The sequence below is a fragment of the Salvelinus alpinus genome, chromosome 13 (assembly GCF_045679555.1).
Source record: "Salvelinus alpinus chromosome 13, SLU_Salpinus.1, whole genome shotgun sequence".
Taxonomy (NCBI): domain Eukaryota; kingdom Metazoa; phylum Chordata; class Actinopteri; order Salmoniformes; family Salmonidae; genus Salvelinus; species Salvelinus alpinus.
Window position 1 is genome coordinate 57,929,393 of NC_092098.1, and position 26,436 is coordinate 57,955,828.

Below are 26,436 nucleotides of genomic sequence, written 5' to 3' on the forward strand. Positions count from 1 at the left end.
CTCCCAGACCCCCCCGACCACACCGATCCCTCCTCCCTCAACCCCCCCCCCCCACCACGTCGATCCCCCCTCCCAGACCCCTCTAGTTACCGCTCTCCTTACGCGCGCGCCTCCATCCTGAGACTCCTGGTTTTGCTCCCAGCTTTGAGCTCCTCTTTTAAACCCCAAAAAAACTACTGGATCCCAGACGGGTGCTGGAGGCTCCACATGGGGGAAAAATACTAAAAACTGAATTTAGTGTGTTTTAGAGCCAATTGAGTAAGGTCTAGTTTTTTGGTTCCAGTGGACTGTGGCCGGGTCCCGATCCGGGTTTCCTTTCTCTCCATCATTAATCCTAATCCTGAATCCTGCTCTGATCCTGATGGTCTGATTGGCTCCGGGATGGGGAGACAGAGAGCCCTCCTCCAATCACAGCCCTCCTTGAGACAGATCCCAAAACCAACAGAGAGGGAAGGAGTAACAGGTTAGAATCACTCCGCCTGATACAGCAAACGCCACACTATAACAGACTGTCAGCTATGAAAAAAGACTTGTCTGAACCAAGACTAGAGAAAATACAACCAACCAATCAGTGATGCTGCCATTACAGACACACTATCTATTTTATAGTATTTTTTAAATGATACAAAACTGTCACCAGTGTGGATGAAAAGGAGGCATGCTATGCTCTGACAAGCAAGTGTATAGAAAACCAGAGGAAGAAGGAGAGGAAATAAGGAGAGAGGGGGGCCAAGGAGGGAGAGTAGAGAGGGGGGGGGCAAGGAAGGAGAGAGAGGGGCCAAGGAGAGAGAGAGAGGGGCCAAGGAAGGAGAGGAGAGAGGGGCCAAGGAAGGAGAGGAGAGAGGGGGGGGGGGGGCCAAGGAAGGAGAGGAGAGAGGGGGGCCAAAGAGGGAGAGGAGAGAGGGGGGCCAAGGAAGGAGAGGAGAGAGGGGGGGCCAAGGAAGGAGAGGAGAGAGGGGGGGCCAAGGAAGGAGAGAGAGGGGGGGCCAAGGAGGGAGAGGGGGGGGGGGGGCCAAGGAAGGAGAGGAGAGAGGGGGGCCAAAGAGGGAGAGGAGAGAGGGGGGCCAAGGAAGGAGAGGAGAGAGGGGGGGCCAAGGAAGGAGAGAGAGGGGCCAAGGAAGGAGAGGAGAGAGGGGGGCCAAGGAAGGAGAGGAGAGAGGGGGGCCAAAGAGGGAGAGGAGAGAGGGGGGCCAAAGAGGGAGAGGAGAGAGGGGGGCCAAAGAGGGAGAGGAGAGAGGGGGGCCAAAGAGGGAGAGGAGAGAGGGGGGCCAAGGAAGGAGAGGAGAGGGGGGGGCCAAAGAGGGAGAGGAGAGAGGGGGGGCCAAGGAAGGAGAGGAGAGAGGGGGGCCAAAGAGGGAGAGGAGAGAGGGGGGCCAAGGAAGGAGAGGAGAGAGGGGGGCCAAAGAGGGAGAGGAGAGAGGGGGAGCCAAGGAAGGAGAGGAGAGAGGGGGGGCCAAGGAGGGAGAGGAGAGAGAGGGGGGGCCAAGGAAGGAGAGGAGAGAGAGGGGGCCAAGGAGAGAGAGGAGAGGGGCTAAACTAAACTTGTGTATTGAGTTTACACTGTAGTAAAGTACAGGCTGCCGTTTACACTGTAGTAAAGTACAGGCTGCCTTTACACTGTAGTAAAGTACAGGCTGCCGTTTACACTGTAGTAAAGTACAGGCTGCCTTTACACTGTAGTAAAGTACAGGCTGCCTTTACACTGTAGTAAAGTACAGGCTGCCTTTACACTGTAGTAAAGTACAGGCTGCCTTTACACTGTAGTAAAGTACAGGCTGCCTTTACACTGTAGTAAAGTACAGGCTGCCTTTACACTGTAGTAAAGTACAGGCTGCCTTTACACTGTAGTAAAGTACAGGCTGCCTTTACACTGTAGTAAAGTACAGGCTGCCTTTACACTGTAGTAAAGTACAGGCTGCCTTTACACTGTAGTAAAGTACAGGCTGCCTTTTTAAAACATTTATTAACAGTGATAACTGATTCATAAAAATAAACAGGTCAGAAAGCTAATTGGGTGAAAGACTACTGTCGTCATAGCATTGGCTGGTTATTTGACTCCTCCTCCTCCTGTTAATGCTAATATAAACTGTTTCCTAGCCAATTCAGGCTCTGTTTCTGTGTCCCAAAAGCCTATCAGAACACAATCAAACCATCCCTCCATCAACACAAAAGACAAAACCTCCCTCTTTCCCGTCTCCACCCCATCCCTCCATACAGCATGACACCTTCCCCCAGCAGCCATAACACTAAGACAAAGAGGTGAAGAGATGGGAGGGGGACAGGGAGATGGGAGTGCAGGACTGTAAAGAGGAAGGAGACATGAGGCAGATGGAGGGGGGGGGGGGGGGGGCAGCAGATACAAAAGAGAACAGAGATCATGAATTAAAAAAAATATAATAACATCTGTAGCAAACTAGACCAAAAACAAGGGGATGAAAGAACAGGGGGAGGAAGGCGAGGCAAGAGGAACTGCAGAACGCTAGAATGATGTAACGCATTAGAAGATCCACCGGAGGGCGTCTGTCTGTGTCTCCTGGTCTGATGATCTCACATCCCTCTCCCTGGGCTGGGGGTCCGGCGGGGTGGGGGTCCGCTGGGCTGGGGGTCCTGGGGGTGTGTGTATCTAGGTGCGGGAACGGGAGCGTGAGTGTCGTGGCGAGTAGCGTGGAGAGGCCCGGCTGCGTCGCGGCGGTGAGAAGCTGCGTGAGCGGCTGTTGCTACGCCCGTTGCTACGGCTACGAGAGCGGGAGCGTCCGTAACTGGGGCTGCGAGGTCCATCCACCTTCACACGCACGTACGCAGTCTCTCCCTACACACACACACACACACACACACACACACACACACACACACACACACACACACACACACACACACACACACACACACACACACACACACACACACACACACACACACACACACACACACACACACACACACACACACACACACACACAGAGGGGAGAGAACATTGCCTGAGACACACATCCCAGTGTACAGTTCCTCACTATATAGTAATATTGGTTTTAGGACTGATGCCCAACGGAGCGTTTTACACAATGTATCCTCAACGAGCGCTGATGAAGATGTTCTCCAGTGGAAATACAATTACATTTCACAACAAGGAAAATAATCATACTGAACAAAAATATAAACCGCAACATGGAAAGTGTTGGTCCCATGTTTCACGAGCTGAAATAAAACATCCCAGAAATGTTCCAAGCTTATTTCTATTAAATGTTTTGCACAAAGTTGTTTACATTCCTGTTAGTGAACATTTCTCCTTCGCCAAGATAATCCATCCACCTGACAGGTGTGACATATCAAGAAGCTGTTTAATCAGCGTGGATCATTACACAGGTGCACCTTGTGCTGGGGGCAATAAAAGGCCACTGTAAAATTTGCAGTTTTGTTACATCCCACTGATGTCTGAAGTTGAGGGAGCCTGCAATTGGCATGCTGACTGCAGGAATGTCCACCAGAGCTGTTGCCAGATCATTTTTGTTAATTTCTCTAATGTCGTTTTAGAGAATTTGGCAGTACGTCCAACCGGCCTCACAACCACGTCCAGCTTCTTCACCTGTGGGATCGTCAGACCAGCCACAAGGACAGCTGACGAAAGGGAGGAGTATTTGGTCTGTAATAAAGCCCTTTTGTGGGTTGAAAAACTCACTGATAAACAGGGCCTGGTGGGTGGGCCTCCCAGGCCTACGCCCTCCCAGGCCCACCCAGGCCCACGCCCTCCCAGGCCCACCCAGGCCTACGCTCCTGCCCAGTCATGTGAAATCCATAGATTAAGCATTATTTATTTATTTAAATTGACTGACTTCCTTATATGAACTGTAACTCAGTAAAATCGTTGAAACTGTTTTGTTTATATATTTTTGTTCAGAAAAAAAAGTAGGAAAATCTTTTGTCATAATTTTGATGTTGTCAGATTGACTTTAGATGGAGTATTACATTAGCTAGCTAGCTCAGATTGACTTTAGATGGAGTATTACATTAGCTAGCTAGCTCAGATTGACTTTAGATGGAGTATAACATTAGCTAGCTAGCTCAGATTGACTTTAGATGGAGTATAACATTAGCTAGCTAGCTCAGATTGACTTTAGATGGAATATAACATGAGCTAGCTAGCTCAGATTGACTTTAGATGGAGTATAACATTAGCTAGCTAGCTCCGATTTTGGGGAGAACAATGGATTTTGTTAGCTAATGTTAGCATTGCTAGCTATTGACAATATTGCCATTTGCCTAAAGTAAACGTGACGACATGATAACAACGGCAAAGTTGTTTCCTACTAAATATTTGCCTACTTAGAAAATGCCAAGAATGGGCAAAGCTGTCAAAGGCAAAGGGTGGCTACTTTGAAGAATTTAAAATATATACAATATATTTAGTTTTGTTTAACACTTTTTTGGTTACTACATGATTCCATATGTGTTATTTCATAGTTTTGATGTCTTCACTATTATTCTACAATGTAGAAAATAGTAAAGAGAAAGAAAAACCCTGGAATGAGTAGGTGTGTCCAAACTTCTGACATGTACAGTATGTCACAACAGGTGTAAATATGTGTCATGACAGTGTTATGATCATATTATAAACAGGCTATGACAAGTTGTTAGCCGTTATGACATGGTTATAACAGTGTTATGATGCTGGGTGTCAAGTAAAGTGTTACCAAATATTATATATGTTTGTGTTTCTTGCAGTCAATTTACAGTCTACAAATGATTTGTAATTTGTTGATGATCCCTGACTTGGGGAACAGGATGCCTTCTGGGACACAGACCCAGTCTTATCCCTTAACAAGTCTTATTCCTTGGATTCCAAACCAACCCGACCTCTGACCCCTGACCTACCTCGTGGGAGCGGAACTTGGTGTTGTCCAGTTTGCGGACAGCGTAGGTCATGTCCTCCTTGCGTACGAACTCCACCACGCCGGTACCGTCCCGGAACACGTCAGCATAACATACATCACCTGCCTCGCGCATGTGGTCCTTTAGGTCCTGCCAGCTACCACTAGAGGGGAGACCTGGAGAGGGATGAGGAGGTGGTAGAGGGGCAACACAGTAAAGACAGGAGGAGACCTGGAGAGGAGGGAGGAGGGCAACACAGTAAAGACAGGAGGAGACCTGGAGAGGAGGGAGGAGGACAGCACAGTAAAGACAGGAGGAGACCTGGAGAGGAGGACAGCACATTAAAGACAGAAGGAGACCTGGAGAGGAGGGAGGAGGACAGCACAGTAAAGACAGGAGGAGACCTGGAGAGGAGGGAGGAGGACAGCACAGTAAAGACAGGAGGAGACCTGGAGAGGAGAGAGGAGGACAGCACAGTAAAGACAGGAGGAGACCTGGAGAGGAGAGAGGAGGACAGCACAGTAAAGACAGGCGGAGACCTGGAGAGGAGAGAGGAGGACAGCACAGTAAAGACAGGAGGAGACCTGGAGAGGGGGGAGGAGGAGAGGACAGTAAAGACAGGAGACCTGGAGAGGAGGGAGGAGGACAGCACAGTAGACGGGGTCCTGCCAGCTGCCGCTAGGGGAGAGACCACCATACAGACAGTCGGACCAGACACAAACACAGAGCTAAGCCACACACTGACCGGAGACGATGACCCGGTACTCAGAGCGTCGTGATGGAGGTCCATATCTTCCTCTGGGTCCTCCTCCGTCACCCCCGCCCCTTCCACCGCCCATCCCCCCTCTCCCCCCACCACGACCACTACGGGGGAACTCCACCCGGAGACGGTAACCATCGTAGTCATAACCATCACGACCGTGCACCGCATCATCAGCATCCCTGGGACACACACACAAAGAGATACACACACAGAGTTAGGTTGAGATTGTTACCTAGATAACACCTAGAGTTACTTCCCTCTGCCTGCGCCGTAAGCTCCTCTGAACAGGACATTCCACAGGTAGATAGGTGTTGAATATAGCCTTGGCTGAGCAGCAGTGTTCTTCTGCTTTACGCTCTGTGGACCGGACCAGGTGACTAGTTTACCACCAGTCTCTCTGTGGACCGGACCAGGTGACTAGTTTACCACCAGTCTCTCTGTGGACCGGACCAGGTGACTAGTTTACCACCAGTCTCTCTGTGGACCGGACCAGGTGACTAGTTTACCACCAGTCTCTCTGTGGACCGGACCAGGTGACTAGTTTACCACCAGTCTCTCTGTGGACCGGACCAGGTGACAAGTTTACCACCAGTCTCTCTGTGGACCAGACCAGGTGACTAGTTTACCACCAGTCTCTCTGTGGACCGGACCAGTAGGTGACTAGTTTACCACCAGTCTCTCTGTGGACCGGACCAGGTGACTAGTTTACCACCAGTCTCTCTGTGGACCGGACCAGTAGGTGACCAGTTTACCACCAGTCTCTCTGTGGACCGGACCAGTAGGTGACCAGTTTACCACAAGTCTCTCTGTGGACCGGACCAGTAGGTGACCAGTTTACCACCAGTCTCTCTGTGGACCGGACCAGGTGACTAGTTTACCACCAGTCTCTCTGTGGACCGGACCAGTAGGTGACCAGTTTACCACCAGTCTCTCTGTGGACCGGACCAGTAGGTGACCAGTTTACCACCAGTCTCTCTGTGGACCGGACCAGTAGGTGACCAGTTTACCACCAGTCTCTCTGTGGACCGGACCAGTAGGTGACCAGTTTACCACCAGTCTCTCTGTGGACCGGACCAGGTGACTAGTTTACCACCAGTCTCTCTGTGGACCGGACCAGTAGGTGACTAGTTTACCACCAGTCTCTCTGTGGACCGGACCAGTAGGTCACTAGTTTACCAACAGTCTCTCTGTGGACCGGACCAGTAGGTGACTAGTTTACCACCAGTCTCTCTGTGGACCGGACCAGTAGGTGACCAGTTTACCACCAGTCTCTCTGTGGACCGGACCAGTAGGTGACCAGTTTACCACCAGTCTCTCTGTGGAACGGACCAGTAGGTGACCAGTTTACCACCAGTCTCTCTGTGGACCGGACCAGTAGGTGACTAGTTTACCACCAGTCTCTCTGTGGACCGGACCAGTAGGTGGCCAGTTTACCACCAGTCTCTCTGTGGACCGGACCAGGTGACTAGTTTACCACCAGTCTCTCTGTGGACCGGACCAGGTGACTAGTTTACCACCAGTCTCTCTGTGGACCGGACCAGTAGGTGACCAGTTTACCACCAGTCTCTCTGTGGACCGGACCAGTAGGTGACCAGTTTACCACCAGTCTCTCTGTGGACCGGACCAGTAGGTGACTAGTTTACCACCAGTCTCTCTGTGGACCGGACCAGTAGGTGACTAGTTTACCACCAGTCTCTCTGTGGACCGGACCAGGTGACTAGTTTACCACCAGTCTCTCTGTGGACCGGACCAGGTGACCAGTTTACCACCAGTCTCTCTGTGGACCGGACCAGTAGGTGGTGGGTCAATGCCCCAAAACGTGAAGTTGATCGAGACCCGTCGAGGGAGGAGCAGATTTTTTGTACAGGACAGTAAAACATTCTTATGATGATTAGAACATTTGTTGGCACCTTCAATCTCTGTCAGTGAAGTCAACTGTTGAAACATGTTTTGGCATGATTATGTGTCTCATTTCAAGTAACTAGTTGCAGGCTTAAAGAAACATCAAATCATATACTTTGCATGGAAACCCAAATAAAAGCATGTACAGTGCATTTGGAAAGTATTCAGACCCCTTCCCCTCTTCCACATTGTTACGTTACAGCCTTATTCTAACATTGTACAAAAATAAAACATTTTCCTCATCATACTACACACCATACCCCATAATGACAACGCCCTTTTTGCGGGCGCTGTCTCGCTATAACGTAAGCTGTTTGTTATGGTAAAGTTATTTTTAAAAATCTAACACGGCAGTTGCATTAAGAACTAGTGTATTTTTCATTTGCTGTCCAACATGTATTTTTTAGTAAAGTTTATGATGAGTTCTTTGGTCAGATTAGGTGAGTGTCCAAACTAGCTCCGGACAATTTGGTGAATCGATGCTACATATTCACAATGTATAACCACGGTTTGCAGCTCAAAATATGCACATTTTCGAACAAAACATAAATTTATTGTATAACATGTTATAAGACTGTCATCTGATGAAGTTGTTTCTTGGTTAGTGACTAATTTTATCTCTATTTGGTCGGTTTTGTGAAAGTTACCTATGCGGTGGAAACATGGTGAAAATATGGTCCCGTGGTCCCGTGTGGCTCAGTTGGTAGAGCATGGCGCTTGCAACGCCAGGGTTGTGGGTTCATTCCCCACGGGGGGACCAGGATGAATATGTATGAACTTTCCAATTTGTAAGTCGCTCTGGATAAGAGCGTCTGCTAAATGACTTAAATGTAAATGTTAAATGTAATATGCGGTTGAGTCTTTTGCTATTGTGGTTAGCTAATAGAAATACATATTGTGTTTTCGCTGTAAAACATTTTAAAAATCGGAAATGATGGCTGGATTCACAAGATGTTTATCTTTCATTTGCTGTATTGGACTTGTGATTTCATGAAAATTATATTATATGATATCCCTGTCCCGTTAGGCTAGGCTATGCTAGTCAGCTTTTTTGATGAGGAGGATCCCGGATCCGGGATGGGTAGCAATGAAAGATTAAGAGCCATTGACATTGCAATAAAAGTATTTTTCTATTTACTTAACCATGTCAACTGCAGTTATTCAATTCCCAGTTTCTCTCCCTTTGATTTCCACTTCTCGGTGAGGGTGCTGTTCAGGTAAGGGTGTGATGTCTGCACAAAAACAAAACAGGCTCTTTTAAGAGGTTCAGGTGTATAACTGTGAACCTTCCACCTTCAAAGAACAAGAGGACCAACCATGGAGAACGGTAAGACACTCCATTATTATGTGTGCTATACTGTGTGTTCAAATGCATGTTGTTCAGTATAAAGTACTCTGCAGCCACTCAGTGTGGACACCGGGTGAAGACTGACAAACACACATATTCCTGTTGAACACTGTCTCTTTAAATACCTTATTTGATCAGTCTCCCTTCATGCCTCTTCCCACTAAACCCTCCAGATTTAATCAGCTGAACCTCTCCCCTTCTGGCCTGACAGAGGGCACAGCATGATCACAGAGGTGAGAGGTCACTCGGTCAGGTCAACAGGAAGTATTATTAAAGAGATGCTTTACATTGAAATACAGACAGAGATGTAGTAGTCCCAGAGTTAATGATCCAAGGTCAGTTTTGCATTTTACCTCCTGATTATGATGACTGACCGTGTTAGAATAAAAACACAAGGCTTAAACATGCTCTCTCTCCATCTGTCTCTCGTCTGCAGATATGTTTTGATGTGAGAAGATGCCAACCCCCAGTCCCATCAGCCACCTCACCCGTTCTTAAGAAAACCTTCGGGCCCAAGGCTGGTTAGGAGACAATATTATGTAATTGTGACGACCTGAGAGAATATTACGTTTACTAGCACTGTAATTTATTAATCATATGTCGTCTTCCCTGCTCCACTGTTCTTCTCTCCTCCCTTTCTGTCTTTGATACTCTCTCACATCTTCTCATTCTTCCTGTTTTTATAATGCACACCAGATGTGCATTGAAGTACAGATTGAACTTGTATTTATAATATAATATTACAATTATAATATTAATACATAAGTATTTTCACGTCCGGATGAAAAGCGTGCCCAACGTAGACTGCCTGCTACTCAGGCCCAGGAGCTAGGATATGCATATAATTGGTAGATTTAGATAGAAACTTTAGAGTGTTTTCTAAAACTGTTTGAATAATGTCTGTGAGTATAACAGAACTGATATGGCAGGCGAAAACCTGAGAAAAATCCACCCAGGGGAAAAAAATGAGGTTTTTCAATGGGTTTTCTATGGGGATCTAGATTTCTAAGGCAGTTGCTTGCAGTTCCTATCGCTTCCACTGGATGTCAACAGTCTTTAGAAATTGGTTGATGTTTTTCCTTTCAGAAATGAAGAAGTAGGGCAGTTCAGAACGAGGGTCGAGTGAAGTGTACTGTTTGTTAGAGGCGCACGACCTGAAAGCTCTCTCCACTTTGTTTTTATCCGCTATTGGACGCAGTTTATCCCGTCTTAAATTTGATCGATTATTTACGCTAAAAAATACCTAGTTGTATTAGGAAGTTGTTTGAAATGTTTGGAACAAGTTTACAGGTAACTTATTAGATATTTTGTAGTTGTGTTGTGCGAGTTGGAACCGGTGTTTTTCTGGATCAAACGCGCCAAATAAATGGACATTTTGGAGATATGACGACGGAATTAATCGAACAAAAGGACCATTAGTGATGTTTATGGGACATATTGGAGTGCCAACAAAAGAAGAACTTCAAAGGTAAGGCATTAATTACAGTGGGGCAAAAAAGTATTTAGTCAGCCACCAATTGTGCAAGTTCTCCCACTTAAAAAGATGAGAGAGGCCTGTAATTTTCATCATAGGTACACTTCAACTATGACAGACAAAATGAGGAAAAAAAATCCAGAAAATCACATTGTAGGATTTTTAATGAATTTATTTGCAAATTATGGTGGAAAATAAGTATTTGGTCACCTACAAACAAGCAAGATTTCTGGCTCTCGCAGACCTGTAACTTCTTCTTTAAGAGGCTCCTCTGTCCTCCACTCGTTACCTGTATTAATGGCACCTGTTTGAACTTGTTATCAGTATAAAAGACACCTGTCCACAACCTCAAACAGTCACACTCCAAACTCCAAACAAAAAGCTAAATTCTAGTCTCATCTGACCAGAGTACCTTCTTCCATGTTTGGGGAGTCTCCCACATGCCTTTTGGCGAACACCAAACATGTTTGCTTATTTGTTTCCTGGCCCCTCTTCCGTAAAGCCCAGCACTGTGGAGTGTACGGCTTCAAGTGGTCCTATGGACAGATACTCCAATCTCCGCTAGCTCCTTCAGGGTTATCGTTGGACTCTTTGTTGCCTCTCTGATTAATGCCCTCCTTGCCTGGTCTGTGTGTTTGTGGGCAGCCCTCTCTTGGCAGGTTTGTTGTGGTGCCATATTCTTTCCATTTTTTAAATAATGGATTTAATGGTGCTCGTGGGATGTTCAAAGTTTGATATTTTTTTGTAACCCAACCCTGATCTGTACTTCTCCACAACTTCGTCCCTGACCTGTTTGGAGAGCTCCTTGGTCTTTATGGTGCCGCTTGCTTACTGGTGTTGCAGACTCTGGGGCCTTTCAGAAGAGGTGTATATATTCTGAGATCATGTGACAGATCATGTGACACTTAGATTGCACACAGGTGGACTTTATTTAACTAATTATATGACTTCTGAGGGTAATTGGTTGCACCAGATCTTATTTAGGGGCTTCATATCAAAGGGGGTGAATACATATGCACACACCACTTATTTTTTTTGAAACAAGTAATTTTTTCATTTCACTTCACCAATTTGGACTATTTTGTATATGTCCATTACACGAAATCCAAGTAAAAATCCATTTAAATTACAGGTTGCAAAAAATTTGAAAAAACGCCAAGGGGGGTGAATACCAATGACTGGAACGAATTGCAAAAATCTCTGAAGCTGGAGTCTTATAGCTCCTTCTCTAACTTTAAGCATCAGCTGTCTGAGAAGCTTACCGATCACTGTACCTGAACACAGCCCATCTGTAAATAGTACACCCGACTACCTCATCCCCATATTATTACTTATCCTCTTGCTCTTTTACACCCTAGTATCTCTACTTGCACATCACCATCTGTACATTTATCACTCCAGTATTAGTGCTAAATTGTAATTATTTTTTGCCTCTATGGCCTATTTATTGCCTTACCTCCCTACTCTTCTACATTTGCACACACTGTACATACATTTGTATATTTTTCTTTTCTATTGTGTTATTGACTGTACGTTTGTTTATGTGTAACTCTGTGTTGTTGTTTGTGTCGCACTGCTTTGCTTTATCTTGGCCAGGTCGTAGTTGTAAATGAGAACTCGTTCTCAAATGGCCTACCTGGTTAAAATGAAAAAAATAAAAATTGTAAATACTTTTGCAAGGCACTGTATATCAGCAAGCTTCCCTGGCAAATTACTCTCTCAGGGCCTGTTTTAAGAAGGAAATAGCAAAGCACACTACAGTGAGAGACCTGGCCAAGATGATCACTGTGGATTACAATTCAGTCACTGCTACATTTTGTGGAAGTAGTTACAGCGATGATCCTTTTTATGACTCTGCCTGTAAAGAGAGCCAGTGCCGAAGAACTCCTTTGCCAAATTGAAGATAATTAAATCGTACCTGAGGAGCAGCATGGGATAGGAGCGACTGAGTGGGTTGGCCATTCTGTCCATTGAAAACACCAGGACCATGGATTTGAATGCCATAGTCAACAACTTCCCAGAGCGCAAGGCCCGTCGAATACTAATCTGGTGCACGGCTTCTGAGCCATGTCATCATCATCATAGCCTATACGTTTAACTAGGCTTTAAGAATAATAGTAAGCACATACACATCGTATACTGTTAAAAGCCATGCTGCCATTTAAGGAGTCTGTTTGAATAGTCCACTTCATTGATTTGCTGGTGTTTCTGCTACAGGGCCTCTGCGGGAGGCAGATCATTTGAAAAACCGGTATGTCAGTTTTGCCACAGTGCATAACTTCAGCGAGCATGTACTGGGTCATTAGCTGTGTTTCTGTCAAGAGATTGATCTATATATTTATGTTTTATAATATAGGCTATTGCCTATTATTTGCAGATAAAATAAGATATTTTTTTGACTGCTTTGTGCTTTCCATGGTGCTGATGGATTTACACTGGTACATTTCTGACCTCCATCCATCATGCTGAATGTATTGGCTATAATGTGGTTTCTCTGGTAACAGCTTCAAACGTGCCCTTAGATTAGGTTCTGCTCTGCTGTTACAATGCTTAGTAATATTAACACACAGCCTTACCAACAAAATGATTTTATTTTTATGGGAAATGTGTGTGGTGACAGAGGTCCGTAATGTTTTGGGGCACCTGGGTCCCATGCTGCCAAATTCGTCATGGAAACCACTCAATGTGATTGGTCATCGCCCAGCGGTATCTGCTGGTGTTTTACATACATTTGGGTTAAAGTTGAACTTTCTCACCGCCTCCCACAGGTCCACGGCCCGCTCAGCTTCTCTTCTATTGAACATTAATGGGACGCGGTGGTTCCCCGCGCATTACCAGGTAACCTCAGTCTCCAACATAACACGAGGTAGCGAGCTATATTACTAAAGCTAAATTACCCAAATCTTTCTGGAGCTGTTCTAGTTTCGTCCCGTAACAAGGGATTCTGCTGGGACATTTGGCTGATACTAGCACACTAAACTCAACGATTTACGTTGGTAAATTTCCATCTTAAATCATTGAATTTATTCGGATATAGTAGTGTGATAATTTTCTGTCAGCCCATGTTCTGTTGGGACATTGCATGGGCTGATACAGAATCCCTTGTTAATGACATATTAAGTCATTTAGCGACACACATAATGAACTAACCTTTCGGTTACTGGCCCAACACTGTTAACCGCTAGGCTCCCTGACGCCTACCCCTAGGGCTGTTTGAGTTGTAAAAGCGGCTAACGTTAGCAGCTGTTTTTTTAGCATTGTTAGCTAGCTAGCTACCTGGGGTCCTCGAATTCCACGAAAGCGAACGGCGGTCCTCCTCTCCGGTTCTTCAAGTCGATATCCCGGATCGCTCCGTACTTATAGAACACATCCTCCACGTCTTTGGTTCGAATATCAGGCGGCAGGTTACCCACGTAGATCCGACAGTCGTTGTTTCCCGCTGGGCCACGAACCACGCTCCCGCCTCCCGACATATTATCCCCCGACATCCGAAGATTACTACTTACCTAGCTAGCTAACTGAAGAAAAGCCGTTTAACGGTATATAACAAATGGCTGTATAAATATCAAGCTATCTATATCTAAATCAATCGTCAACGGCGCACACAAAGTTAGCTAGCTAATTTAGAAATAATCCCGCAACTCTCGCTGATTTCTCAAAATGGCGCCGAGGTCTCGCGTGTCTTTGGAACCTGCGCGGACTGATAGACCCCTTTCTGTGTTTGCAAACACTGCCGCAGAGGGCGATGCGCCCAAATTGGTGGCTTCTTCTTCTGTGGGGTTTATGGCGGACTGCACCCAAAACGGTGTATTGCCGTCACCAACTGGACGGTTTGAAACCCTTAATTTTTTTTTTTTTTTTTACATCCATACGTAATAGTGATACTAACTTAATCCACCCTAATAAAATTGTACATTGCCAAAACAAACAAAACTCCCACAGGCTCTAGGACCTGAGAGGGTGGGACGGCTTTTGCCAATATTCCATGCAACTCCTTTGCTGTGAAATCTTTCATCCCCAGGAACCGCTCCGCAGCAATCACTATGATTTCTATCTTCCTGGACCTTCTGTCCACCTTGGCAGTGCCACTAATTACCACAGCTATAAATGCCACAAAGTCCACCTTCTTAACCTTTAAAATGTCAGGATCCTGCAGTGTAGGCTATCCACTACCTCGGACTCTTCTGGTGCAACATTCAAACCCTCAACCCTTTTCACAGCTGCTGCATACGAACTGCTCTGTACAAACCTTACTTTGCCCACCTCATTCTCTTTCACCCTTGGGGGAGGAAGTTGGTGGCAGAACGGCAGCAAAAAAAATAAAGCCTCTATTTGCATGTTGCTTATGAGTGTATTTTACACATTTTATATTAAGTCCTGCTTAATAAAATGTTTGTGTCATCATCGCAAATCAACTGCATCATTCTTAAAAACACTTCAACTAGTAAAATGGCTCTTTGGCCAACTTTTGCTACATCCTATACAGTATCAATGAGCGTTAGCATTCTAGCTAACAACTGCTGCATCCAAAATAGTTATTTTGCAACGACCACAACCAAATATAATCTTAGCGACTGTTCAAGCAATAATAATTTAATGAGATGCGGCCTCTGCAGGAGTCAGAGTAAACACTGTAATGAAACAGCAGGGAGCAGGTCTCGAACCCTCGACCTTCTAGCCCGAAGTCCGGCGCGCTATCGCCTGTACCGCAAAAGCATGTTCGTGCGGCAGAGTCGATTTCCGCGCGTATAAACCCAGGGTCGTTACAATACTTTTTGCCGAGCTGTTGTGAAGTGAGTTTGTGTTTATACAGGACCTCCCGCCCTCACCTGTTAACTAATCATGTCAATGATTGTTACGTAATTTGAGGGGCACGGTAATGTGATGAGCTCAATTTGGCCTCTGCATGCCTCCGGTTTCAGACTGCTGCAAAGCCTGGTTGCGGCGAGATTTACACCATTCCAGCCGACTCCCGGGATTGCGCATGGTTATTTTAGGCTTGTGTGGCTGCTCTGCCATGGAAACCCATTTCACGAAGCCCCAAGCAAAGTTGAAGTGCTGACTTTGCTTCCAGAGACATTTTAGAACTCTGTAGTGAGTGTTGCAACCGATGACAGACATGGTTCATGACTCGGCGTTCGTCCTCTGTGGTCTACCACTTCGCGGCTGAGCCGTTGTTGCTCCTAGACGTTTCCACTTCACAATAACAGCACTTACAGTTGACCGGGCCAGCTCTAGCAGGGAAGAAATTTGACAAACTGACTTGAAGGTGGCATCCTATGACGGTGCCACGTTAATTGTCACAGAGCTCTTCAGTAAGGCCATTCTACTGTCAATGTTTGTCTATGGAGATTGCATAGCTGTGTGATCTGTTTTAGACTGAAATAGCTGACTCCACTAATTTGAAGAGGTGTCGACATACTGCTATATTGATAGTTTATATATAATAAAGATAGCTGCAGACTGAAAAATGCACATGTTTTATTGTGCAACATCTCAACACCAAAATGGGAATACTCAGTGTGCAGGTATCCATCCATTGGTTAATTTCTTGCACCAATCACCTACAAGTCATGGGATATTTTTACACTACATTGTGTGTAGCTTCATAACAGATGTGAGTTCTCTATGATATTAAATACATCAGAACATCCCACCAGACAGAGCAGATATGAATCAACCAATAACATACGGGACAAGACAGCGGTACGTTTTTACAAACATTTATTCCTCTGTACATCTCCCCAGCAGCCGTTTATATGATGCCAATCTGGAAAAGACAAGACAGGTATTAGCCAGGATTCATAGGGCAGTTATAAAGCATCATAGGCTATTTATGAGTCACAGCGCAGGTGGTCTTTTGTCGTAGCCTGGACAAGCACACCAGATTCAACTTGTCAACTAGTCATCAAGCCCCTGAGTTGAATCAGGTGAGTTAGTCTGGCGATACAATACAAATATCTGCTGTTACCGTCAGTCATACCGCAGGAGACTATTGAGACGTTACCGTCAGTCATACCGCAGGAGACTATTGAGACGTTACCGTCAGTCATACCGCAGGAGACTATTGAGACGTTACCGTCAGTCATACCGCAGGAGACTATTGAGACGTTACCGTCAGTCATACCGCAGGAGACTATTGAGACGTTACCGTCAGTCATACCGCAGGAGACTATTGAGACGTTACCGTCAGTCATACCGCAGGAGACTATTGAGACGTTACCGTCAGTCATACCGCAGGAGACTATTGAGAAGTTACCGTCAGTCATACCGCAGGAGACTATTGAGACGTTACCGTCAGTCATACCCCCAGGAGACTATTGAGACGTTACCGTCAGTCATACCGCAGGAGACTATTGAGACGTTACCGTCAGTCATACCGCAGGAGACTATTGAGACGTTACCGTCAGTCATACCGCAGGAGACTATTGAGACGTTACCGTCAGTCATACCGCAGGAGACTATTGAGACGTTACCGTCAGTCATACCGCAGGAGACTATTGAGACGTTACCGTCAGTCATACCGCAGGAGACTATTGAGAAGTTACCGTCAGTCATACCGCAGGAGACTATTGAGACGTTACCGTCAGTCATACCCCCAGGAGACTATTGAGACGTTACCGTCAGTCATACCGCAGGAGACTATTGAGACGTTACCGTCAGTCATACCGCAGGAGACTATTGAGACGTTACCGTCAGTCATACCGCAGGAGACTATTGAGACGTTACCGTCAGTCATACCGCAGGAGACTATTGAGACGTTACCGTCAGTCATACCGCAGGAGACTATTGAGACGTTACCGTCAGTCATACCGCAGGAGACTATTGAGAAGTTACCGTCAGTCATACCCCCAGGAGACTATTGAGAAGTTACCGTCAGTCATACCGCAGGAGACTATTGAGACGTTACCGTCAGTCATACCCCCAGGAGACTATAGAGACGTTACCGTCAGTCATACCGCAGGAGACTATTGAGACGTTACCGTCAGTCATACCGCAGGAGACTATTGAGACGTTACCGTCAGTCATACCGCAGGAGACTATTGAGACGTTACCGTCAGTCATACCGCAGGAGACTATTGAGACGTTACCGTCAGTCATACCGCAGGAGACTATTGAGACGTTACCGTCAGTCATACCGCAGGAGACTATTGAGAAGTTACCGTCAGTCATACCGCAGGAGACTATTGAGACGTTACCGTCAGTCATACCCCCAGGAGACTATTGAGACGTTACCGTCAGTCATACCGCAGGAGACTATTGAGACGTTACCGTCAGTCATACCGCAGGAGACTATTGAGACGTTACCGTCAGTCATACCGCAGGAGACTATTGAGACGTTACCGTCAGTCATACCGCAGGAGACTATTGAGACGTTACCGTCAGTCATACCGCAGGAGACTATTGAGACGTTACCGTCAGTCATACCGCAGGAGACTATTGAGAAGTTACCGTCAGTCATACCCCCAGGAGACTATTGAGACGTTACCGTCAGTCTCACCTTATTGGCAACATCCAACGCATCGTAATCTGGAGCCAGACGGACATACGCCTTCTTCTCACCATCCGGCCTGGGAGGACAGAGAGGATTATTATTAGAACACGTACGGCCTCATGTTTGTTTCAGGTGGGATAAAGAAATCCATTTCCCAGTTGTCGTCAAAGAAACCACTTATACATCTACACTGGACCAAAACCTAGCGATGGTGGGGGGGGGGGGGGGGGGGTCGTGCTGAGCATAGTGCCATCACCTTTCATCATAAATAACTCTTCACTGGGTATCTTCAACCAGCTTAGGGCTGTCCCCGAACAAAAATCTTGGTCGGCCGAAAGTTGTCTATTCTTTCGACCAAACTATTTTAAGACGTATTTTTTCATATATTGACACCCTGTGTTTGCTTGTCTGATGCTTTAAGCTCCCAGTTTGATTAAATCAGACTCCCTTGGAGTCAGGCGTCTTATGGCCATACTGTGTTAAAACCGGACAGCGAGTGCCTGTGTGACTGGCACATCTCTGTTAAAACCGGACAGCGAGCGCCTGTGTGACTGGCACATCTCTGTTAAAACCGGACAGCGAGTGCCTGTGTGACTGGCACATCTCTCCTGCTGCAGCGAACAGGCACCACAGAAAGTGGTTATGGTGCTGCTGGGGTTGAGGCTGCTAAATAATTATAGCTATTTACTTTCTTACTTGTTTCTGACTGAAAAGTTCTGTTAACGAAAGCCCTCATTTGTTCAGGAAAAACGTTCTATTGCCTCACATGACCAATAGGGCCTGACTTCTAGCCTATCATCATTGGTTCTAAACTCGGTAAAAGCAAAATGATGCGGTGGACGTGAAAAAGACTCGTAATGGGGGGAATGTTTACTGGTTGTTCAGGAGGTAAAGGGGAAGTCAGATGTGTGGAAGACATTTGATTTAGTTGTGGAAACTACTGCAGATCCAGAGAAAGTAGTGTTACTAAAAAAAATAAGTCTGTTCTAACGAGAAAATAAAGCCTATATTACAGCAAAGACTAAAAACTGTTTGTGAATTGCTCTTCATTTATTGTTTAGGATAATTATTTAAAGCGCATTTCATTTCAAAACTAAAATGCTTGATTGCATTTCAAAGCACTAGTAAGTAGCCTATATATACACACACAACAAAAATATAAAACGCAACATGTAAAGTGTTGGTCCCATGTGTCACGAGCTGAAATAAAACATCCCAGAAATGTTCCAAGCTTATTTCTTTAAAATGTTGTGCACAAAGTTGTTTACATTCCTGTTAGTGAACATTTCTCCTTTGCCAAGATAATCCATCCACCTGACAGGTGTGACATATCAAGAAGCTGTTTAATCAGCATGGATCATTACACAGGTGCACCTTGTGCTGGGGGGGGGGCAATAAAAGGCCACTGTAAAATGTGCAGTTTTGTTACATCCCACTGATGTCTCAAGTTGACAGGGCTGACTGCAGGAATGTCCACCAGAGCTGTTGTCAGAGAATTTAATGTTAATTTCTCTACCATAAGCCTCCCCCAAAAGGCACAAATCAGACCGCTGTCTTGTGCACCATGGGGGGAAAAAATCATCAATTTCCAACTACCCTACTAAAGAAATCTTGGTCGACGAACAGCCCATCAAGAAAACAATACACTAAATGGGGTCAGCCCTAAACCAGCTCCACCCTCTATTCTGTCAGATCTCCTCCAACCCTACTCTGACCTCACGGCTCAACATGGGGTCAGCCCTAAACCAGCTCCACCCTCTATTCTGTCAGATCTCCTCCAACCCTACTCTGACCTCATAGCTCAACATGGGGTCAGCCCTAAACCAGCTCCACCCTCTATTCTGTCAGATCTCCTCCAACCCTACTCTGACCTCACAGCTCAACATGGAGGCAGCCCTAAACCAGCTCCACCCTCTATTCTGTCAGATCTCCAACCCTACTCTGACCTCATAGCTCAACATGGGGTCAGCCCTAAACCAGCTCCACCCTCTATTCTGTCAGATCTCCTCCAACCCTACTCTGACCTCACGGCTCAACGTGGGGTCAGCCCTAAACCAGCTCCACCCTCTATTCTGTCAGATCTCCACCAACCCTACTCTGACCTCACGGCTCAACATGGGGTCAGCCCTAAACCAGCTCCACCCTCTATTCTGTCAGATCTCCTCCAACCCTACTCTGACCTCACGGCTCAACATGGAGGCAGCCATTAACCAACTCCACTACAGCTACGAAGGTAATGGACAAATGTACTAGGTGGCCAGGTCAGACAAGCAGGCAGTACAGTATGTATCTATGGAGTCTAATGAGTCAGTTAAGAGGTAGTGATGCCTGGACTACATTCAGGTTAGTAATGTTAGGATACATTAAATTGTTATTTACCGGATGAGCGTGTTGACCTTAGCCACGTCGATGTCGTACAGCTTCTTGACTGCGTGTTTGATCTGGTGCTTGTTGGCCTTGACGTCTACGATGAAGACGAGGGTGTTGTTGTCCTCGATCTTCTTCATGGCAGACTCTGTCGTCAGAGGGAACTTAATGATGGCATAGTGGTCCAACCTGGGAGAGGGAAGACGTGTGGAAAGGGAGGAGGAGGGATGGGTAAGGAGAGCAGTTCATTAGACCAGTGTGATCCAAACTTTAAACCGAGGATCCAATCTAAGTCCTTCAAATGGCCCCTCTGCAAGCCAACATGTTACATCCTGACTGTGCAGGAGATGAGCTAGAAATCCTAGGGCAGCACTTCTACTCAGACACTGTGGACATGATCTTACCTACACACCCTTCAGCTGAGACCAGCATGTTGGTCCTGCTTTACAGTCCAGTGGTTTGTAAGGAGGGAATCCCCCCTAACAGACAAACTGACCTGGACTGAACCATCAGTGGTTTATAAAGAGGGAATCCCTCCTAGCAGACAAACTGACCTGGACTGAACCATCAGTGGTTTATAAGGAGGGAATCCCCCCTAACAGACAAACTGACCTGGACTGAACCATCAGTGGTTTATAAGGAGGGAATCCCCCCTAGCAGACAAACTGACCTGGACTGAACCATCAGTGGTTTATAAGGAGGGAATCCCTCCTAGCAGACAAACTGACCTGGACTGAACCATCAGTGGTTTATAAGGAGGGAATCCCCCCTAGCAGACAAACTGACCTGGACTGAACCATCAGTGGTTTATAAGGAGGGAATCCCTCCTAGCAGACAAACTGACCTGGACTGAACCATCAGTGGTTTATAAGGAGGGAATCCCCCCTAGCAGACAAACTGACCTGGACTGAACCATCAGTGGTTTATAAGGAGGGAATCCCTCCTAGCAGACAAACTGACCTGGACTGAACCATCAGTGGTTTATAAGGAGGGAATCCCCCCTAGCAGACAAACTGACCTGGACTGAACCATCAGTGGTTTATAAGGAGGGAATCCCTCCTAACAGACAAACTGACCTGGACTGAACCATCAGTGGTTTATAAGGAGGGAATCCCCCCTAGCAGACAAACTGACCTGGACTGAACCATCAGTGGTTTATAAGGAGGGAATCCCTCCTAACAGACAAACTGACCTGGACTGAACCATCAGTGGTTTATAAGGAGGGAAGCCCCCCTAACAGACAAACTGACCTGAACCATCAGTGGTTTATAAAGAGGGAATCCCTCCTAACAGACAAACTGACCTGGACTGAACCATCAGTGGTTTATAAGGAGGGAATCCCTCCTAACAGACAAACTGACCTGGACTGAACCATCAGTGGTTTATAAGGAGGGAATCCCCCCTAACAGACAAACTGACCTGGACTGAACCATCAGTGGTTTATAAGGAGGGAATCCCTCCTAACAGACAAACTGACCTGGACTGAACCATCAGTGGTTTATAAGGAGGGAATCCCCCCTAGCAGACAAACTGACCTGGACTGAACCATCAGTGGTTTATAAGGAGGGAATCCCCCTAGCAGACAAACTGACCTGGACTGAACCATCAGTGGTTTATAAGGAGGGAATCCCTCCTAACAGACAAACTGACCTGGACTGAACCATCAGTGGTTTATAAGGAGGGAATCCCCCCTAGCAGACAAACTGACCTGGACTGAACCATCAGTGGTTTATAAGGAGGGAAACCCCCCTAGCAGACAAACTGACCTGGACTGAACCATCAGTGGTTTATAAGGAGGGAATCCCCCCGTAGCAGACAAACTGACCTGAACCATCAGTGGTTTATAAGGAGGGAATCCCTCCTAGCAGACAAACTGACCTGGACTGAACCATCAGTGGTTTATAAGGAGGGAATCCCTCCTAGCAGACAAACTGACCTGGACTGAACCATCAGTGGTTTATAAGGAGGGAATCCCTCCTAGCAGACAAACTAACCTGGACTGAACCATCAGTGGTTTATAAGGAGGGAATCCCTCCTAACAGACAAACTGACCTGGACTGAACCATCAGTGGTTTATAAAGAGGGGATCCCTCCTAACAGACAATATTCTGTATAGATCACATTCACAAAGTACAAGTCAAACAAGTGTGCATGTACTGTATAACTTTCAGCGTACTTGTTCCTGCGCGGGGCACTCTTGCGGGGGTACTTGGGTTGTCTGCGGAGGCGCAGGGTTTTGGGGCGGCGGAAGGTCGGGGAGGTTCTGATCTTCTTCTTCCTCTGGCTGTGGACTCCCTTCAGAACAGCCTTCTTGGCCTTCAGGGCCTTTACCTTGGCCTCGGTCTTGGCAGGGACAGCTACAGAGGGAGATGAGACGTTACAACTGGGTTTAGGCAGGGACAGCTACAGAGGGAGATAAGACGTTACAACTGGGTTTAGGCAGGGACAGCTACAGAGGGAGATAAGACGTTACAACTGGGTTTAGGAAGGGACAGCTACAGAGGGAGATAAGACGTTACAACTGGGTTTAGGAAGGGACAGCTACAGAGGGAGATAAGACGTTACAACTGGGTTTAGGCAGGGACAGCTACAGAGGGAGATAAGACGTTACAACTGGGTTTAGGCAGGGACAGCTAACAAGGACAGGGAACATTAAGTGGTTAGAGGGCGGATGTTAAAGCAGATTTCTATCATCCAGACATCTAAACACCAAATCCGGCTACAAAGAAATCTAACAGGACTGGGGGGATTTGAGTAGGAATTCACATTGATTTCTCTGAGTTGCCCCATCATGGACCATGGTCTAAAGGGACATCTAAAAACTTAACTGTTAAGAGTTCTGGGCCAGATTTCCCCAAAACATCCTCAGGCTACGTTCATTGGTAGAACAGGTTGCCATTTTCCAGCCGTTTCTCAAAACAGTCTTTATTAACATTTCACTTGACCAGTAACACCTGCCTCAGACCTCTGGTACAACTACGCATCGTTAGATCACCGTTTGCCCTCCATCACTTCACACACACACAGAATCTCCACTAAATATATAAACAACCATTTGTATCTCCTGTGACCGCCAAAACGTCGACTTTTCCCACATTTTGTTACGTTACAGCCTTATTCTAAAATGGATGGCAGATATTCTTTTGGTACCCTTCCCCAGATCTGTGCCTCGACACAATACTGTCTCAGAGCTCTACGAACAATTCCTTCGACCTCATTGCTTGGTTTTTGTTCTGACATGCACTGTCAACTGTGGGACCTTACATAGACCACCGGTGTGTACCTTCCAAATCATGTCCAATTAATTGAATTCACCACAGGTTTGCCCTCCATCACTTCACACACACAGAATCTCCACTAAATATGATTGAAATATCTCCTAAATATATAAACAACCATTTGTATCTCCTGTGACCGCCAATCCAATCAGGTTCTAGAAATATCTCCACCAAAGGGTCTGAATACTTATGTAAATAATGTATCTGTTTTGTTTTTTAATACATTAGTAAAAATGTCTGAAACCTTGTTCACGCTTTTGTCATTGTGGGGTAGTTTGTGCGTAGATTTATTAGGGAGAGATATTTAATCAATTTTAGAATAAGGCTGTAACGTAACAAAATGTGGAAGAGCAAGTAGTCTGAATACTTTCCAAATGCACTGTAAATAGTCAAAGCTTGCAATGTTATAAACAAGCGAAGATTACCAAGCAATTTTGTAATTAGGCTAAATATCGACACTCATGCATATGCAATCGATAATTTACCAAGTATTAAACCATTAGGCTACACCAGAGACGCTTCAATATTTCCATCTATAAGATGGGTTAACGGACAACTTCATGAAAACGATGTGGGGACTTCCATGGGGCAGAAGTCAGCCAGTTGAGGTTCTGGATGACCACAACGCAAGAAAGAACGTCAAGAACCTGCCATGAGGGGAATACACGTCTGAGGTGTTGAGACTGATTTCATGGCAATGCTAATATGGCAACAACAAAAAATGTCTAGCTAGCCAACCAACTACTAACGATGTATATGAGACAAGCTCTATTTGTGCAAATTAACTTACATTTAAAATAAACATTGGAGACTAAATATAGTTTACATGTTGCCAACGATCTAAGCCAACCCAGTTTTCCCCCCATAGTTGTGCACACCTCGGTTGTGTTGCTAAACCACCAACAAGTCGTTAATAGGCTAGTGTTATCTAAAACTCACATTTCACAGTACCCTAACCAATAACCTAAATGTTAACATAGTAGGTACATGGCAACACCGCTTAACTTTCAACTTCACCGTTAAATAATGGTATAATCTGTAGACCTAGTTGTAGCCAAATTCCTAGCTGCCATTAGACAACAATTACAAAAAACAATCATATTAATTTTGGGTCACGTTGATGTTGTAAATATAACATGTGGCTGACATTCATTCTTGCTCATAGTTTACACAATTTGATGCAATGCTGAGTTTACAGTCAAACATTGCATGAAAAAAAGCAGGAGAAAACACAACACATGGAAACATAATACAAACAAATAGATTAACTACTGAACGTTTATTCTGTTGATCATTTAGGAGTTACAGCAAGATCTAAAGACTATATTCTGAAATCATTGTAAACCCTATAACGACAGTTAAATTGAACTTGGTATGGATTAATTGTCGTAGTAGAAGACCTTGTGCATTTAAGGTAAACGAAACCTAATGTTTATATCCCAGGACAAAGCAGCTAGAAACAGCAAGCTTGCTAGCTAAAATGCCAGGTTTCATGCGTTTCGACCTGTCCCAAAATGAATCTAGTTTGTTCAGAGTTCATTTTGATATTTCAGTCTGTGTGTCCTGAGTGTGGATGAACAGTCAACATGAGAGCGATGACGCACACCCGGTCTAGTCAGCGTGTTAGGCTTACATGACTAGACCGGGCAGTCACATCAACTATATCAACTGAAGCACGTCAACTAGCTAGTTGGGCTACACAATGGGCATTTTGATAGTAGATAATGTACTTGTACCATAATTAAACGTCTCGGTCGCATCAAATGTAGGGCCATACAAAAATATTCGCTAAGTAGCTAGCTAACGTTAGCCTAGCTAGAACTTCACATGCATATGCCACACAGTACTATGGGGGAATAGTGTTAATACGGACCTGACAAAACCAGCATGTGCCCAACTTAAGAGGGCCTTTGAAACAATGATTATTGGACCACACAGACAGCGGAGTCCAGTGTTTATCCAGGAGGAATTCGAAATTATAGATAGGCCAACGTGGAACTTAGCTAAATAGCATAGCCTGACGTTGCTGCTAGCCGGCTGGACCGTTCCACATTTAGTGACCTTACACAAAATACGCACGTCTGTGATATTCATCGGTATAATATAGCTATATATTCATCTTGGTAAACATGTACATAGAACATACGTGGTTGTTCATTTTATCTGACTTTACGGGAAAACAATGTACAGATTCACGAACCTTCCTTCTTCGCCTTTGGTGCCATGTTGAGAAAGGAAGAATGATTGGGGTTTTCACAGCTATAATACAGGGGCGAGAAAGCGGCACTCACATATCGCGAGACTGGCGAACTGCATCATTGTACTTGTAGTTAGAGGTCACCTTTTCTCGGAAGAGGCAAAAAATATTTGAAATTACATACTGCTACACGGGAACTGTAGCTCAGTGGACTACAGTTACTTTGATACTGCTACATGGCAACTGTAGCTCAGTGGACTACAGCTAACTATGATACTGCTACATGGCAACTGTAGCTCAGTGGACTACAGCTAACTATGATACTGCTACATGGCAACTGTAGCTCAGTGAACTACAGCTAACTATGATACTGCTACATGGCAACTGTAGCTCAGTGGACTACAGCTAACTATGATACTGCTACATGGCAACTGTAGCTCAGTGGACTACAGCTAACTATGATACTGCTACATGGCAACTGTAGCTCAGTGGACTACAGCTAACTATGATACTGCTACATGGCAACTGTAGCTCAGTGGACTACAGCTAACTATGATACTGCTACATGGCAACTGTAGCTCAGTGGACTACAGCTAACTATGATACTGCTACATGGCAACTGTAGCTCAGTGGACTACAGCTCACTATGTGTTGTTGGGTAGATGTGACAGTGGTCTGGTGTAGAGAATATTTGGTTGTATTTATTTTGTAAATGTAACCTTTATTTAACTAGGCAAGTCAGTTAA

The 26,436-nt window shown here is 45.6% G+C and overlaps 2 protein-coding genes across 2 annotated transcripts; both read right to left on the bottom strand.

Moving 5' to 3' along the window:
• Positions 1–2,621: 2,621 nt before the first annotated feature.
• Positions 2,622–14,038, bottom strand: LOC139537973 (serine/arginine-rich splicing factor 1B-like). Its single transcript, XM_071339896.1, has 4 exons — positions 13,630–14,038; positions 5,612–5,808; positions 4,870–5,042; positions 2,622–2,809 (listed from the first exon to the last, which is right to left on the bottom strand). Exons 1-4 carry the CDS (start codon positions 13,839–13,841, stop codon positions 2,624–2,626), a joined length of 768 nt encoding a protein of 255 aa, XP_071195997.1. The 5' UTR covers positions 13,842–14,038; the 3' UTR covers positions 2,622–2,623.
• Positions 14,039–16,060: 2,022 nt separating this feature from the next.
• LOC139537974 (large ribosomal subunit protein uL23) lies at positions 16,061–25,807 on the bottom strand. Its single transcript, XM_071339897.1, has 5 exons — positions 25,694–25,807; positions 22,392–22,572; positions 20,228–20,404; positions 17,855–17,924; positions 16,061–16,123 (listed from the first exon to the last, which is right to left on the bottom strand). Exons 1-5 carry the CDS (start codon positions 25,716–25,718, stop codon positions 16,109–16,111), a joined length of 468 nt encoding a protein of 155 aa, XP_071195998.1. The 5' UTR covers positions 25,719–25,807; the 3' UTR covers positions 16,061–16,108.
• Positions 25,808–26,436: the final 629 nt, after the last annotated feature.